Source organism: Phaenicophaeus curvirostris, chromosome 1 (assembly GCF_032191515.1).
Source record: "Phaenicophaeus curvirostris isolate KB17595 chromosome 1, BPBGC_Pcur_1.0, whole genome shotgun sequence".
Taxonomy (NCBI): domain Eukaryota; kingdom Metazoa; phylum Chordata; class Aves; order Cuculiformes; family Cuculidae; genus Phaenicophaeus; species Phaenicophaeus curvirostris.
Genome location: NC_091392.1, coordinates 125,857,143 through 125,873,272, shown reverse-complemented (window position 1 = coordinate 125,873,272; position 16,130 = coordinate 125,857,143). Strand labels below are relative to the sequence as shown.

Here is a 16,130-nt window from a genome sequence, read left to right as displayed (position 1 = left end):
AGTTAAGTTACTGTGCAGGTCTGAAAGCAAAATACTTCTGCAGAATGTGTCCTGGGTTTCACAGAATCACTAGGTTGGAAAAGACTCACTGGATCATCGGGTCCAACCATTCCTATCAATCACTAAACCATGTCTGCTTGGGCAATCGCAGCCCACAGCCTTTCTCGGCCTGAGTTCTGTTGTGCTTCTCCCTGCCCCCCTGCAGTGACTCTGCTCTGTGATGACTCTCCCAGCCAAGGAGCATGTGGCTGCCACTCTTACTCTTCCTCCCCATCTTTGAAACCCGGTATTCCCTGCCATCAGAGGGGCAAATGCTAGTTTCTCCCATCAGGTTTCTGGTGTTTAGTAATCCAGAGGGTTAACAATCGAGCACAAATACCAAGCTTTAGCTGTTCCTCTGTAAGCTCACTCACCCAATTTACATCTTTATCACATGGGCTTTATTAACTTAGTTTTAGAGCCTGGATGTTGCTGCAGTGCAGAGCGACAGAACAGTTCCTGCCTGGAGCCACGCTTAGCCATGCTCTCGTGCCTCAAGACCCACAGAGTGTAACCTACTCCTGTACTACTGCTAGGTCTAAAACAGTCAAGCGTTCCTAAAATCTCAATAGTTAGCAGATGGTGGCTGCTCCTGATAAATGGTGCCAGGCAGCATTTGGGTGGGGGAAGGTTTCTGCTGCTGAGAGCAGTTATGGTGTCATCAGGGTTGGCAAAGCCCCAAAGCCTGCTGAAATTCAGTGGTAGGAGTGCAAAATTTCTCTTTAGATCACAGAAATTGAGGTTTTGTTGGCTTGACTTAGTCTGTTTCATCCTCTCACTGAAGATAACCCCCAACAAAAAAAACTATGTGATTTCAAATATCCGTTTCCTGGCCAAACAAAACATTTTTACTTCCTCCTGCTCCTGGCAGCTTATCAGCCACTTCAGAAATCTCAGTGACATTGTGGTGCGGTACAGGTGCTGGGGGCACATCAGAATGCTTGGCTGGTATCCAGCAGGGTGGGGTGGGCACTTGTCTGTACATTGGGGTGGAAAGGAGAATCCCACCTTCCTGCTAAGGCGCTCAGCCAGCCAGCCTGTAGAACACTTGCATCCTGCTCACTGCTTCAGCAAAGAGTCTACTGCTTGAGCAAGGTGGTGTCCTCACACCTTCAGCTTGCTAAGTGCCCAAGCCAGTCCAAATTGCTTCCTGCATTAGTGCTGTAACCACCAGGTTGCTGGCTAAAACCACAGCTGCTGCAGGAGGAGGTGGTGTTGTAATTCCCCTGCCTCCAGAATGACTCCTCCCCTCCAATTGTGCTCTGGCAGGGTCACCAAGTCAAACCCTGGGCAGACAAGATCTTCCTAACAGCGGGTGGTGCCCCTCAGGCCCGTGGATGCTGAAGAATTAGAAGAAGTTCTTATGGCTCCCTCGAAGTGTCAGAGGGTTAGACGAGACTGAGTGTGCTCTGGACCTTCACCAGAGGTGGGAAAACAATTTCAAAGGCTTGGTTCAAGCAAGTTCAGGTACAGCCAACCACCTCAGGGAGATAATGCATTGCTTTTGGCAAAGTTGCAACTGGGCAACAGTATCTTGCCTATTTCCGAATTGCCTACCTGCTGGTACTCCTGTATTTTACAAAACAAGTGCCAGCTGGGCGTTATGGAGAGCTGCTGCTGCTTCCTGCATATTTCAAGGCTGTGCTTGGGTCTGGGCTTGGCAGGCACATGGTGTGGCCTGAACACCCTCCCTGGGTTCTAGTCAACCTGTAAGATTTATCTGAGGCCCCACTGATGTTTGAGGCAATGCAGCTGTTTCCCGGTGCAATCATCGCCAACCCCCTCTGGGCACTGCGCAGGGGGAAGCTGTCCCTTTGAAGGGATACGGTCCCCTTCTGGGGAAGACTGGCAGGGAAACCCTGCCCTGCGATGCTCGCTTTCTTTTTGCTGACCTGAAGCTTAGCTGCCTGCTCGTACGTGTCTGAAAAGCGGAACGAGCCCTGCTGATTTCTGTGTCCCTGAGGTGGTATCTCTGTCTCTAGGGCCTCTGTGCCAGGCTGCACAGTTTTGTTGGCTTTCTCATTTTGTGTCCCCTCCCACACCACAACAGAAGTTTCATGTCATGTGAATCTTTGTTTCTCACCCCTCTGACTCTCACAGAAAAAATACATACAGGGGGTTGCACAGGTAGGCAAAATTGCTGAAGAGTTCTAGATATCATGACCTTTGAAAACTGACATTTTGACCTTTTTCACAAACGCACATTTTTTTGTGGGTTATGGGGCCCTTACTTTTAGAAAATTGTTGCTAGCATAAAGTGTATTATAATAATTATTTGTGAAATAATAATAGCATATTAATGGCATACAAATTACTGATCTGGGAATCCAGCGTGCCCACAACGATTCCCGTACTTTTAATGTCAACATTAAAAGCAACATCTAACTAACAGTGATAAGGCAAATTAACGTTAATAACAGTTTTGACACTAATAGCAAGTTATCATTATTTTAAAAGTCTTTCCTGTTGCCAAAGCTCAAACTAATTTAAAAAAAAAGCCACACCACCTCCCAGCTCGCTGTCACTGACGCTTTTCCTACAACACCGTGAGGAGTTTTCACTCCTCTTGTTCTCAGTAAAGGTCTCTGTGACTGCACCAGATTTCCTACTCTGTGGTCAAACAATAACTCTGGAAACAGGAGGTCACCCTTTTTTCTAATAAAATTTGGTAAAATGGTTTATCAGCAAAGGGTTTTTTAAAATGCCATCTGTGTGCAGTACTGACTGGGTAGAGCCAGGGAATGGGATCACAGCTTTTAAATTCTTTTCCTCTCCTTGCACAGCTGAATTCATTTCACCTCCTGTGGGTTTCATGTGCTGTGTTAGTTTTATTTATTCAGCCCCTATGGCTGTGGGACTATCCCACATGGGGAACACTTGCCAAGCTGTACGGAGACTGATGTCCAGAGGAAGCTTCGTGTGGTCACTGCAGGTAAGCCTGAGCTTTTCATCAGGAAAGTCCCGCTCTTCCCGTCCCCAAGGATACTGATACTGTCAATGAACAAACCGTCATGCTGTTTATAAGGGTCATTGGGCACTGGGACAGGCTGCCCAGGGAGGTGGTTGAGTCACCTTCCCTGGAGGTGTTTAAAAGACAGGTGGACGAGGTGCTAAGGGGCATGGTTTAATTATTGATAGGAATGGTTGGACTCGATGATCCAATGGGTCTTTTCCAACCTAGTGATTCTGTGATTCTATGAACTGTGTTAATTAGAGAGCACCTGCCTTCACGTGGGTCAGACATAGCTCTAAGTAGGTTCTAAGGATACAGTTTCTGTTCTGCAGCTGTCACAGCCTAATTTCAGGCTTTTCTTGAGTGAGGGGTAATCAACACGGCAACATGCAGATACTACATGCTTTGGTGGCACTGAGTTGTGATACGGCTGTAGTGTGGGCTACTTAATTCACTAGGGGTCTGCGACTCTTCCTGAGGGTTTGTTTGTTTATAAACAAAAACTCTGCTGAGATCTCGTCAACGGAAGTTGTTCAGGTATGAACTGATGTGGTTGACCTGAGAGAACATTACATGTGTGTTTTCTCTTTAAAAATATTCCAGTAGTATCTGCTTCCTGTTAGTCCTATGCTGTTTTTTCTGGCTTGCTGCCTCTACTGACATTTTGCCTCAAACTGTAATCCATGAGCAGTTAATGCTTTGCACAAGCCTCTTCCAAAGGTTTGCTTTCCAGTGAGGAGGGTGCTGCCTGACTGCCTGCGTGCCTCCATCTGGAAATTTGCCTCTGAATCACCGTGCTCTTCTGCGGGATTATTTGTAGCTCTTGCTCTGCTCCCCTCGGTTCACCCTGTGCTGCTCGCTGCTCTCCTCTGTCCTTGCTCACATTTCCTCACAGCAAGCGACAGCTTCACTCTGAGCTTGCAGAGCTGCAAGTACATTCGGGATGATGCCTGTACTGGAGGGCTCTCACCAGAACGCAGCTGCACAGACACCTTATTGGAAAAGGACTGACTCCCACCATGAAGGTCTAAGAAGGTTTGGTCAAACAAACTATAAAGTCTATATTCAAACTAAGCTTTGCTACTGGTTTCAATGTAACAAACGGAAGCTGTACAAGAAAACAAAGCTGCTCAGAGTTTGGCAAGCTATCAGAACTGAAAGACGAGGGTCTTTTGGAGCTCTGAAGTGTCACCAACTCACTATTCAGTGACTAATTTTGGTTTAAGCAGGTAAGGCCCTGGGGTGTCGCCCCAGAAAGATGCTGTGGCTGACTCAACTGGCTTTCCAAGGCACCTGGAGACCTCTGGTAAATGGGCTCTGTGGAGCTAGCAGGTACCAAGGAGAGCTTTGAAAATGCTTCAGTTCCACCTGAGCTTTCCCTGCAGTCAGTCAGAAGAGCCTGGACACTTGACTTGGGACTTTAAGTCAATAGTTTTTAAAGTTAGACAATTGCTATCTTCTACTGCTGAGTACAGACCATGAGAGGACTATTGAAAAACTTTTCAACAGTCCTGTTTCACTCACCCCCTCTAGTGTGTAACTCCTCCCTGATGCCTATGTGTTCCCATTCAGTGCTAATGGGGAGAATAAACTGCACTAGCTTGTTTGCTCGTGTGTTGCTGTTATACAGCTTCACTAAAAGCAGTGCCATGTTCACTGTTGCACCTTCACAAAAGATAGAAATTATCCCAAAGCAGCAATAGCCAGAAGAGGCAAATCCTCCCACTGCAGTACTGGCATGAGTTATTTGATTCAGCGGGCAGGTTTGGCATTATCCTACTACACTGGCTTTCAAAACAAAGACTGCAGCAAAAGAATCTGTTCTTGATTTGTGTTACAGAGGAGCGATAAAAACTACTCAGACCTCCTGGGATGGCAGAATACCTACCCAAGCTCCATCGGGTCCAAACAGCTCTAAAAAGTTGCCAATAAATTCCCTGGACTTTTCCTCCCATTTCTGAATGAGGTCATGGCTCTTTTCTTCCACCTTGTAAACAAATTCTTTTGATTTTTCCTCCACATTCTTGACTTTTTCTTTCATTTTGTCCACTTGGTTTTGAAAGCGGTATTTCTTCTCCTGTTTTAAAAGAGTGGACAAAGATTAATATACAGGGACTTGGAAATAATTAGCCACTGACAGCTGAGAAGAAGGCAAAGAAAAAGCATTAATGTATCCTAATACATATGGTATTAGTTAACTATTGCCAGGTTAATTTTATAAATGCAAATTTAACATTTGTAGAACGGAGTGTAGGAGAGGCATATTGAAAAGTCCGTCTTGTGTGAATGCTGTGTTTAATCCACTACATGAATCTTTCCATGTTTTCAAACTTTGAACTTTGAAAAGTATATGAATTTTGTGAAGGGTACAAGTGAGAAATTAATAACTCAGACTTAGCAGTAAGCGGAAGGCAAATCTCCCTAGGTTTCCTATCAAATGCAGCCCACGGCTGACCTGCTAACTTGGATCAAACTGCCTTTTGGCTGGATTTCTGCAGAGCAGAAGGAAAGCTCTCTTCATCTCTGAGCCTGGCTAATACAGGAGCTTCTGGCTGCAACAAAGATGTGCATACGCCAGTGGCTTGTGGCCAGCAAACTTCATAGAAAAGAGCAAACTCCTAATTGCCAAGTCACAGAAAAAGAGAGGGACAGAGAAGATAATGTTGGGGAGCTCACCTCAGGCCAAACTTCTCAAATACTCTGGGGTTAAAGGGCTTTTGTCTTGAAATGCTTCTGGTCTCTGTAGAAGCACAGATCATTATCATTTTTTAATTTCCTTTGAACTTCATTTAATGGGCACTTTACCTCTAAAACAAATACTGTTTACTGCTGAGATGGGTTTTATTCTAGCTTGTGAATCACTAGAAGAACCATCTCTGCAGGCTACAAGGCCAACAAAAATCCTCAGGGTCCAAAAACCAAGCTCACTTCACACTAGTAGGTGATCCTTTCATGAGGAAACCACCACTCTCCTGCCTTGGTGAAATCCTGGGGTTTTAATTTTGAAAAAAACAAATGGTCTCTGGTGCAAATTAGTATTTCTGCATTTAAATTACTATAAGCTAAATAACTAAATGCCAGGAGGGACTTCAGGATACATCAGTGTCTGAGACTGGAAGAAGCATTTCTTATGCAAGAGTATCTTAATCTTAGAGCTGCTAAAGGATAGATTTGAGAACCACCCAAGGCATCCAGCAAGCCTTAATTTAAAAGATATTTGCAACAGCAATCCTTCTGGGTGGAGTGCTTACAAGTAGAATTTTTTTAGATATGTAGAAGACTGAAAAAAGCATAGCGAAATCGAAGTTTATGCCCTGTAATCTGTGATTTCTCTGGCAGACTTCAAAACCCTCACAAAATGACACAATTCAGCCCTTCATAAGGGAGTTTCCTAACTCCAAGGAAGAAGGTAGGAAGTCCTCCTGTAAGCCAGCCCAATCACGAGGAATCACAGTTATGTGGGTTATCTCCAGGCCTTCAGTTAAGACTTCAAACATAAAATGAAGGAAAGTAAGCTTCCAGTTCTGTTACATATTTACCACTCACTGGAGGATAAGGTGCAGTTCCGAATGTGGAAACTGAATAATTTGAGCTCGGTGCTCTTGCCCTGCCTATTGTGGCTTCTGATCTCTTCAGCATCATTTATCCCCGATTTCAATACAGGATGGGGGGATGATTTGACTGAGAGCTGCCCTGCAGAAAAGGACTTGGGGATGCTGGTTGATGAGAAGCTTGACATGAGCCAGCACTGTGTGCTCACAGCCCAGAAGGCCAACTGTATCCTGGGCTGCATCAAAAGAAGCATGGCCAGCAGGTCAAGGAAGGTGATTCTGCCCCTCTATTCCTCTCTCGTGAGACCCCATCTGGAGTATTGTGTCCAGTTCTGGAATCCTCAACATAAGAAGGATATGGAGCTGTTGGAACAGATCCAGAGGAGGGCTACAAAGATGTTCAGAGGGCTGGAGCACCTTCCATATGAGGACAGGCTGAGAGATTTGGGGTTGTTCAGCCTGGAGAAGAGAAGGCTCCGAGGAGATCTTATAGCGACCTTCCAGTACCTGAAGGGGCAGCAGGAAAGCTGGGGAGGGACTGTTCACAAAGACCTGTAGTCACAGGACTAGGGGCAATAGATATAAACTGGAGAGGGGCAGATTTAAACTAGACATAAGGAAGAATTTCTTCACCAGGAGAGTGGTGAGGCACTGGCACAGGTTGCCCAGGGAAGCTGTGGATGCCCTGTCCCTGGAGGTGTTCAAGGGCAGGTTGGATGGGGCCTTGGGCAGCCTGGTCTAGTGGGAGGTGTCCCTACCTATGGCAGGGGGGTTGGAACTGGATAATTTTTAAGGTCCCTTCCAACCCAAACTATTCTATGATTTATGTACTAGCTTTGTAACACACTTCCTCGTCTTTAAAAAAAATTTTTAAAAAATTTTTTTTTAAAAATTTTAGCTTTCTCTAGTAATCTCACTGCTTGGTGGTTGGAGGTGCTTTGGGTTTTATCCAGTCGCATTGTAAAGAAAGTTTGGATATTGAAATCTTTGCTTTCTGTGCTACCTTCTCACAATGGGAATAAAGAAAGAGATCCGAGTCTTGGGTGAGCAGCTGAGAAGCCTGTGGTGGGGAGGGTGGGCTCCTTCCTAGTGCGCCATTAAGTCACCTATAGATCAAGGAGGAAGGGGGAGCAGCAGCTTTTTCACAAACATGAAAGCGTAAGATGGAAGTGCAGTTGCTAATTAATAGGAGGAGTTAAAACTACCCTCAGTGTACCATTTTTTTTTAAAATTAAATTCTTCCCAGCTATTTTAAAGGCAGCAGGAAGAAGATATTCTTTCTTAACCTTCCTCCTAGGATCTTTAATGCAAAGTAGAGCATTTCAGAAGCAAATGCAAGTTGGTGTACTTACATTTATAAAACTAACATTCAGCTCTTTGGCGGTGTATCCTCGTTGGAGGTTGCGCCGGGCGTATACATCATAGTCTCGGACGATCCTTGTGATGATATCTGAAGTTGAGATACCTTCGGTTCTCTGCGTTGGTACAAACATTCCTGAGAAAAGCAGGGAAAGAAAGCCTGCTGAGACAGCACAACAGTACTAGGTACTGCAGGGGGTAGCAGAAATGCCTGGCCAAAGGTAAGAGACTTGCATTTCTGCCTGTCTTATTCCCAGTTATTTCTTGTTGTTCTTATGTGAGCTTAGGGAAGGCACTAGGTTGCTATATGATTCATTTTCCCTCAAGCCTTCAGACAGGCTAAAACTTGCCTTCTTCACAGTGTCAGCTGTGATGTGGAAGTTATTAGACTGGCAGGGGCTCCCAAGCAAGAAAGGCTAAACCTCGTAGCTGTGGAAATGCACGGAGCAGTTCTTTCAAAAAATTTAGCCATTATTTAATGTTAGATAAGAGACTAGGAGGGTTGGCTTCCAGTCCCACTATTGAAAGGCCATTTGCTGCTCTCCTGTGTATTTCCATTTTTCCCTTCAATCCTGTGCTGCACCATCTAATGGTCTTTGTTGTCCTGAGTAAAACAGACCAGCCTCTGGCCTTGGCCAAAGCCAGGAAATGCCTTCAGGTAAAGATGTATTCAATAACTGGAAGACACCTTGGAAGTACCAGCAGCTTGTAACAGGAAGGTGAAATGTAACGGTAGTGAGAACAAACACAGGTAACACCATGGGGACTGCAGGCATCAGCCCCTATTTCATGTCCACCTGGCCATGTCAGGGACTACATAATCACTCTCTCTGCTCTGACAGACCCATCCCTAAGAAAACTAGCCATTTATTGATGCTGCCTCTATTTCTGTCAGCACAGCCGAGGTATATATTGCTTTTTAATTAGTCCTTATCAAGACAGGATCACATGAATTGTTAATGTAAGTCACAAAGGCAATAACAGCAGAGCGCTAGTGCTTCTTGGTTTAGTAGTTATTTAGGGGTACAAAAAAATTATTATTATCACTTATATAATTGCAACATCAAACTGTTGATGAAACAGAGCTGTGAAAGAAGATTAGAAATGGTTTTGCAGAAGAAATAGTGCTTTGTCTTGAAAAGGTGCTATAGGTACTATCAAGGGAATCCTCACACATTCACTTGAAATAGGCATTGCTAGCTAATTTCACAGGGTTAAAAAAAGATTTGGAGGAAGAATCAAGTAGCTTAGCAGCTTCTTGCAACTAACCGCTATGTGATATTTTTTATTTGTGGTCTCTAATTAATACTCTGGTAAAAAATAGATTAAAATAATCATGAGCAGAGAAGTTCCCCTGATCGTGATTTTCAGGCTTGCAGCAGTCACTCAGGAAACTATTTTTGGAAGTAGTAAAACCCACTTTGAGCCAGAAGCCTTTATAGATAGCAGCTACAAGAATAGATGAACAAAATCCAAACTCTATTCTTGCTAAGCCAAAAGCTGAATTGTTTTCAAGCTGATGTACAAAGCCATGTATGAGAACATTACCTTTAGTCATTGATTTCACTTGCTTCATGTGATTCATTTTTTCCAAACTAATTGTTCACAGATGTGTAGAGTTTTAGTCAGCACACAGTGACCCAGCTCCCAATCATCCATACACCCTCCCACCCACTGAAGGGAGCAGGGAAACAGGAGCCCATGGGAATCTATACAAGGGGCTCCACAGTTCCCATCTGCTTCTCTGCTCACCAGCAACGTGGTGTGGGAAAATGAAAGTACTGGAACTGAGAAAAATGCACAAGTGCATCCACAGTACTGGCCTATTTAAAACAGAATATTTTAGAAGAAAGAAGAAATTCATTATCATAATAATGCTGTTATGAAGCATCAGGATTATTACAGCACTAGATCTCAAAACTCTTCACAAATAAGGTAACATTATTCCTAGTTTTTAGGTAAGAAAATTCACCCATACAAGACTGAAATAAATTCTCCAGCATCTCACAGTGACGGACACAGGACAGACAGTTCCTTAAGCTGTTAAGTGCATACTCTATTTTGCAAACACAGTTTGAATTTCTCATCACGACACGTGCACACTGCACTCAAGCACAGAGCAACAGCAGAGAAGGATGTGCCAGGTTTGGGCGCCCCCCGGCCCAGGCCGGTAACAAATGCAGATCCACCAAGGGCTCCTGTCACATTGTCCTGTCCACTCCGCACCTTATAAAAAAAGGCAAAATAACCACCTGTGCAGCATGTACACTGCATGTCCCTCAGTGACCTGTCCTTGCTGGAGGTATGTTCCATCGCCTAGTGAAGCAAGTTGGTGCTGGCTCTGAAACTGTTGAACAGCAGTTCCCAAAGGAAGCTTGTGAGTCTGATACCATAGTGTGGTTTGCAAGTGAAAAAGATCAAGAAGTGCTGCTATAAAAAGCTAACTCTTTCAGCTCGGGTCAATACCAAGTCTACTGCTGTCATTGTATAGCTTGAGAAGGTCACTTTGCATGACAAATTAGCATCAAGAAGATTTGCTCTGGAATTTTTTAAGCCTCTGACATACATGCTTAGGTGGAACAGGAAAAGGATGGAGCTGCCAGGGTTCAAAGCAGCAGCTCCAGGGAGCAAGAGTAGAAAGGTATGATAAATTCCTCCTCCTCCACTGTTCACTGTGCTGGGATAGCTGCTGCTGACAAACAGTGGCTTAACATTGTCTCCACAGATTTAATTCAGCTTCCTTGAACTGAAGCAATACAAATTTCTGATGATTTCAGCATGTTCATGTTCAATGTAATATGGTAGTGTACCAAACTGCTAAATAGTCATGGCAAATTAATTACTCTGGTACTGATTTCCACACTCTGCCAGTGGAGTGAAAAGAACCCTTGCTGCAAATCAGAATGACCTCCAAAGGCTGTCTGTGCTTGCCCAAATTCAGGACTAGGCTATGTCAAGGAGTTTGCAGTTTTTGTGTCAGTCTGTGGTTATCAACAAACCACTGAAGCTGGCTGGGCTGATGTGGGAACTAAAATAATTTTCATCCATTCAAAGCTCTTAGTTGGGCACCCTAAAATTGTCTTAAAAACCCAGATGGTACTCCTTTACAACAGATCTGAATAGCTTCCTGGGGATTATGGTAGGAATTCAGACAAGGATATTCTTTGTGGTTTCAGAAAGTGAATCTTTCTGCTGAAGTCAGTAGTTATCTACCATTAGGGTGTAAGAGAACGTGATATTCTCTCTATTGCTTCATTCCCAGCAGCTGTGGTCAAAAGGCAGTAAAAGAATTTGAGCTGAAGCTGATAAGGAAGGTGCTAAAAATTTAAAGTTGCTCTTACCCGCCTCCTTTATGTGTTTGTACACGTCATCTGAGCCAGCGGAAGAGTATGGGATGTCATCATGGGCTACAAAGTCAATCTGCCAGTGAAAAGAAGAAGAATCACATGCCACCATCACTGAATTTTGGTTCAGCAGGAAGTCGTTGTGGAGGATCATCTCTTTTCTCTACTTCAGATGACCTGCCTTTGACATTCTTATGCTAAAGCCATCACCTAGAATACTGCACTAGACCCAGGTCTAAAACTGCTGTGTTGTACAATCAATTATGAAAGAACAGAAAGCTTGTCTCCCAAAGCACTGCTGTTAACACATTGCTCTGACTGGCTCTGCATAATATTCTCTACAAAACCTAAGAAATCCATTATTGCTACCGGAAGAGCTAAGTTGAGTGGCAAAGCCTCGACTTTCAAATCCATGGAGGCAGGATTACTGATTCTACCTCCTTAGGGCTGTGTACGTATACACGTGTAACTAGTACTGTCATGCTGTCCACTTATCACCCAGTGATGTGGACATTAAAATACATCCTTGTTAATTATGCTTTGGTTAAGATTTACATATATTGAAAGACAGTCAATAGCACATAAGAAATTATACCCTGCCTTTTAGAGGACGCATGATGTTTTATATATTTCTGAACAATTATTGCACCTGTTGATATTAATAAGAAATGTGGCTTTAATTCAAGCCCTAACAGGACTTTAGGCACTATGTAATAACTTTCCTGGTTCATGAGCTCCTTTCTTGAATGTCAGTTTATGGCTGATAATTCCATATTACTTTACCATTCCAAAATCCCACTACAGAAATCATCCTAGCATACTAAGAAAAAAAGGCATAAGTATGACATTTTCTCACAAAGACTGAGGCAAGCAATGCTGTATATGTAATTAAAGTGACTGGTATTTAACTGAATTAAATAATTTATTCCAGTGCACAGAATTCCACAGATTTGCTGCTTATTGAATCACAGAATCACAGAATGGTTGGGTTGAAAGGGATCCTTAAAGTTCATCTAGTCCAACCCCCTTGCAGTGAGCAAGATCTTCAACTTGATCAGGTCACTCAGACCTTGTCCAGCCTGACCTTGAATGTTGCCAGGGATGGGACACCTACCACCCTTCTGGGCAACCTGTTCCAGTGTTTCACCTCCCTCAGAGTAGAACATTTCTTCCTTATATCTAGTCTAAATCTGCCCTCTTTTAGTTTAAAACAATTACCCAACCATAATGAGTTTATTCTCAACTGTTGGTCTATACAGGGGAGGAGAGGGATAAGGAGAGAAATGTACCTTATGTTTTTCAAGGAACTCAGGTGTCAGTGTCCAAGGTGCATCTCTGATGACTTCATCCACATAACGACAATGTCTGAGGGCTTCGTATCGCTCAGTTTCATTCATCACAGTGAAGCCTTTGAATTTATGAGTTAAATCATCACTGCAAACTAAAATATGGAAGTGTCAACAAAATGGCTACACACTCAGTAGAATTAGCATGACTATGAGTTTTTATTAATTTCCTGATAATTCCATTAAGTACCTAGTCATTAGCATAGCTAATTTTGGGCTGCTCCAGGGCATCTAAGAGTTCTGCACGGAGTTGGCAGGTACAACCATTGACTTCTGAGAGATCTTTCCCTTTCTGGAGCTGCAGCCAGAGCCCGAGTGAGATGTTGTAGGACATCTCGGGTGGTATGATATGCACATGTTGAGATAACTCAATTCCACTCTAAGTGGCAATGTCATGGGCTGTGAAATTTCAAGGGTGACAGCCAATGCTTTAGAAACAATTAAAAAGTGCAGTGCCGGCAAACACAGAGCGCTTGCAAGCTTCATGTATCACAAAAATAGTTGAGGTAGGAAGGCACCATTAGACGTCACGTAATCCCACCATCCTCCTCGCAGCAGGGTCAACTATAGCAGGTTTCTCAAGGCCGTGTCCACTAGCGTTTCTAAGAATGGAGACCCTTTAGCCTCTCTGAACCTCCTATTCCTGCTTTGTACACAATGCTCTAAATGATGAATTTTCTAACAAAGCACTAAATCACAGATGAACAGTTTCTCACTACACAAACACTGATGGAAAACAAGTCATGGAAAATCTTACAGGAATCTGTCTCTGAGTTTCACTTTGAGGTCAGCCGGTTTCATAAAAAGAGAAGTAAAGCTCATGTCATGTTCAAATGGGACACAGCAGAAGGAAGCCCAACGGAAAAGACTAGGAAAAGCCATATGCTCTAGTGGAATAAGCAAGTTCAGAAACACAGTGGTCTGTCCCCACAACTGTAACTCTGTCCTATATTATAGCTATAGTAGTCATTTGGCAACCTCCATGGAATAATGTGATATCCATTTATAGCCGGGTTGACAGACCTTCACCACAGGGCAAACCTGTGCCTTTAGATATCACTTGTCTGTGACACTGGGACAAACAGTAAATGTGCTTGACGAATGATAAATGCAACATTATTAGTGCTGCAGGGAAGTGTGAGAGCAGCCCTACAGCTGCTGCTTCTTTCTGATTTGAAAACATCAACCTATCATGCAAGGCGCTGCAAAAATTCTGTCTTTTTTATGATCTGAAATGGATGTTCTTGCTGCGATGGTTGTTAAGGACCTTTAAAGTAGGAAAAACGTAGGAAGGTTTAGATAGCCCCGAAGTTTGTGCAAAATTCAAAGCCAGGTAATAATATACATATGAATTGCAGCTAGCAAAACGCTACTCTATCCTATTATGTCATTTTTTATGCCTGCTGACAAGAAATTTAATGGAAATCAAAGCATTTTCAGTAGAAAGATCCCTTCTGGCATTATATTTATATTTATTTGCAGCCTTTATGTCATCTTAAAGCTACCCTCTCCTGGAAGACAGGGTCTACTAAAATTATTGGAAAAGAGTAAGATTTGCTTGAATTCTGTAGAAAGGTTTGATTTCATTTTTTGATTACTGTTTGTTCACGCGCAATGCAGACACAATGTCTTTTTATTTACTTTGGATTCTGTCACTCTGGGCAAATGACTGATTTGCAAAGGTATAAATATCTATTTAAAAAAAAAATCTTTGCTCCAAATAATTGCCTTCACAACAAGAAATAGAAGGGGTTGCTTGAGGTACCCACAAACACAAATGACGCTAGTGCTTTTGCAGCACAAATTGTATGTGGGTGTGGAGAGGTGCCCATTTTTTAAACACAGTAAGACATGGTGCCTTGCTGGGAAAAAAGGTGCTGATAAGGGCTGGCTGCAAAGTGAAGATAGGCCATGAATGTCAAAGGAGCCAGGCTTTTGCCTCAGAGCTCCTTCCTAGATCTGGGACACACTCTTCACTCCTTTAAAAGCAACAGCAAAACATACATTACTGGCACTTCTTTTAAAACCCCACAGTCTTGCACCTCTACTTGCTTCTTCTTCAAGCTATCTGGCTGAGCAAGAAAACACAAGTGTCCTAAATGTTTTCTTCATAACAAAGGGATGTCTCCTTACCCTCCCAGGAAGTTCCATTCATAGACTTAAGACTAAAATGGAAGAGTGTGTTTATAAGTAGATTTCTTCTACGTTGGCTCTTTTTCCCCATGCCTTTCAAGTGATTTTTTTCAAAGATACAAAATAATGTACCTTACAGCGTGTCTAGAGGTTGCAGTCACGTTTGCTTTATCATCACTGCTGTAAGCATTTAGGAAGGTGAAGGCTGCTGTGAAAAGTTTACGTGAGGCATATCTCAACCCCAAAGGTGTGAGAAACTAGAACCAAAATGCATGTTTTTGCAGCCTCACGAGAGCTTGCACAGCCAGTTACGCAGGACACAGCCACCCTCCAACGACTCCTCAGGCACCTACTAACTGCTGAACTGCTGTTAGCCAGCTGCACAGCAGAAAAAAATAGAAGATATTCACGGCAAAAACACTGATAAGAAAGTAACCTGCCCAGGGACACTTGTAAGCTGAAAACTATGTTAGAATCCTGAGCTACATTTGGATCTCCAATGATAATGGGTGATTTAGCTCCTTTGCTGATGTTGAGGGCTGGGTCTGCACACACGGTGCTGACCTGGCATCTGGGGCTGTGCGATGTGCTTGGCTGGTAGCGAGACGAAGGAGCCAGGAACAAATGAGTGGTTGATCTCATTCACTCATCTCCATCTTTGAACAATTTTGAGCAAAAACCTGGAAAAGGTAAATTATTCATCTGGAGCTATTCCAAGCTCAGAGCTATGCAGGCAGCTGCTTTAACTAGAACGGGAATTGTGCCTGTGCTGCTGAGGGCAGAATTTGACTTTTACTTTAATTGATGCAATTGTAAGATATAATTCAAGGCAAATCACCTATAGAAAGCCCCCAGAGTGAAAGCAGCATTCAAAGTCAGTGTATAAACAGCTGGAGGTGCAAGCACAGCAATAGCTCTCTGATACCAAAGCACAGAAGAAAAAATCCAGTGCAATAAATAAGTCTGATCTTACCTCCTACTAATAAGTAGCTATTTGGGAATAGAGTTTTGGCTTGCATAAGAGCTCTAGCATGGCCAGAGTGGAAGAGGTCAAATATCCCATCTGCATACACTCTGACAGGTCTATCGGCTGTGAAGAGAGAAACACAACAGTGATTTTTCAGTCCCAAAACAAGTTGCACTTAATACTACTGGACAGGTACTTGTTCCCAGATCAGATAATTGTGGAGATTTACTCCTGTGTTCAAAATGCACCATGGGTGAACTTGCAGTGTTTTATCCTGCTCATTACTTGTTCTTCTCTGTACTTTATGATGTTTTCTCTCAGACCCAGCCTATTTATTATCATACATCATCCTTGCACTCTAATTCAGCAAAAATGTCATCTTCCTGCCTCATTTGGAGTTCCACCATATGTCTTGTTCTTTCCTCTCTGCCTTTCTAG

General features: G+C 43.2%; 1 protein-coding gene across 3 annotated transcripts in view; it reads right to left on the bottom strand.

Annotated features, from left to right (window-relative positions):
* The window catches only part of PCYT1B (phosphate cytidylyltransferase 1B, choline), a 47,166-nt gene that overhangs the window by 3,904 nt on the left and 27,132 nt on the right, over positions 1 to 16,130 (bottom strand). For all 3 annotated transcript variants that reach the window (XM_069873732.1, XM_069873723.1, XM_069873741.1), the window contains exons 3-7: positions 15,699 to 15,815; positions 12,536 to 12,687; positions 11,244 to 11,322; positions 7,896 to 8,038; positions 4,881 to 5,069 (exon numbers count right to left, since the gene is read on the bottom strand). In XM_069873732.1, coding sequence (XP_069729833.1) covers positions 4,881 to 5,069; positions 7,896 to 8,038; positions 11,244 to 11,322; positions 12,536 to 12,687; positions 15,699 to 15,815 — 680 coding nt within the window. The remainder of the gene's footprint in view (positions 1 to 4,880; positions 5,070 to 7,895; positions 8,039 to 11,243; positions 11,323 to 12,535; positions 12,688 to 15,698; positions 15,816 to 16,130) is intronic.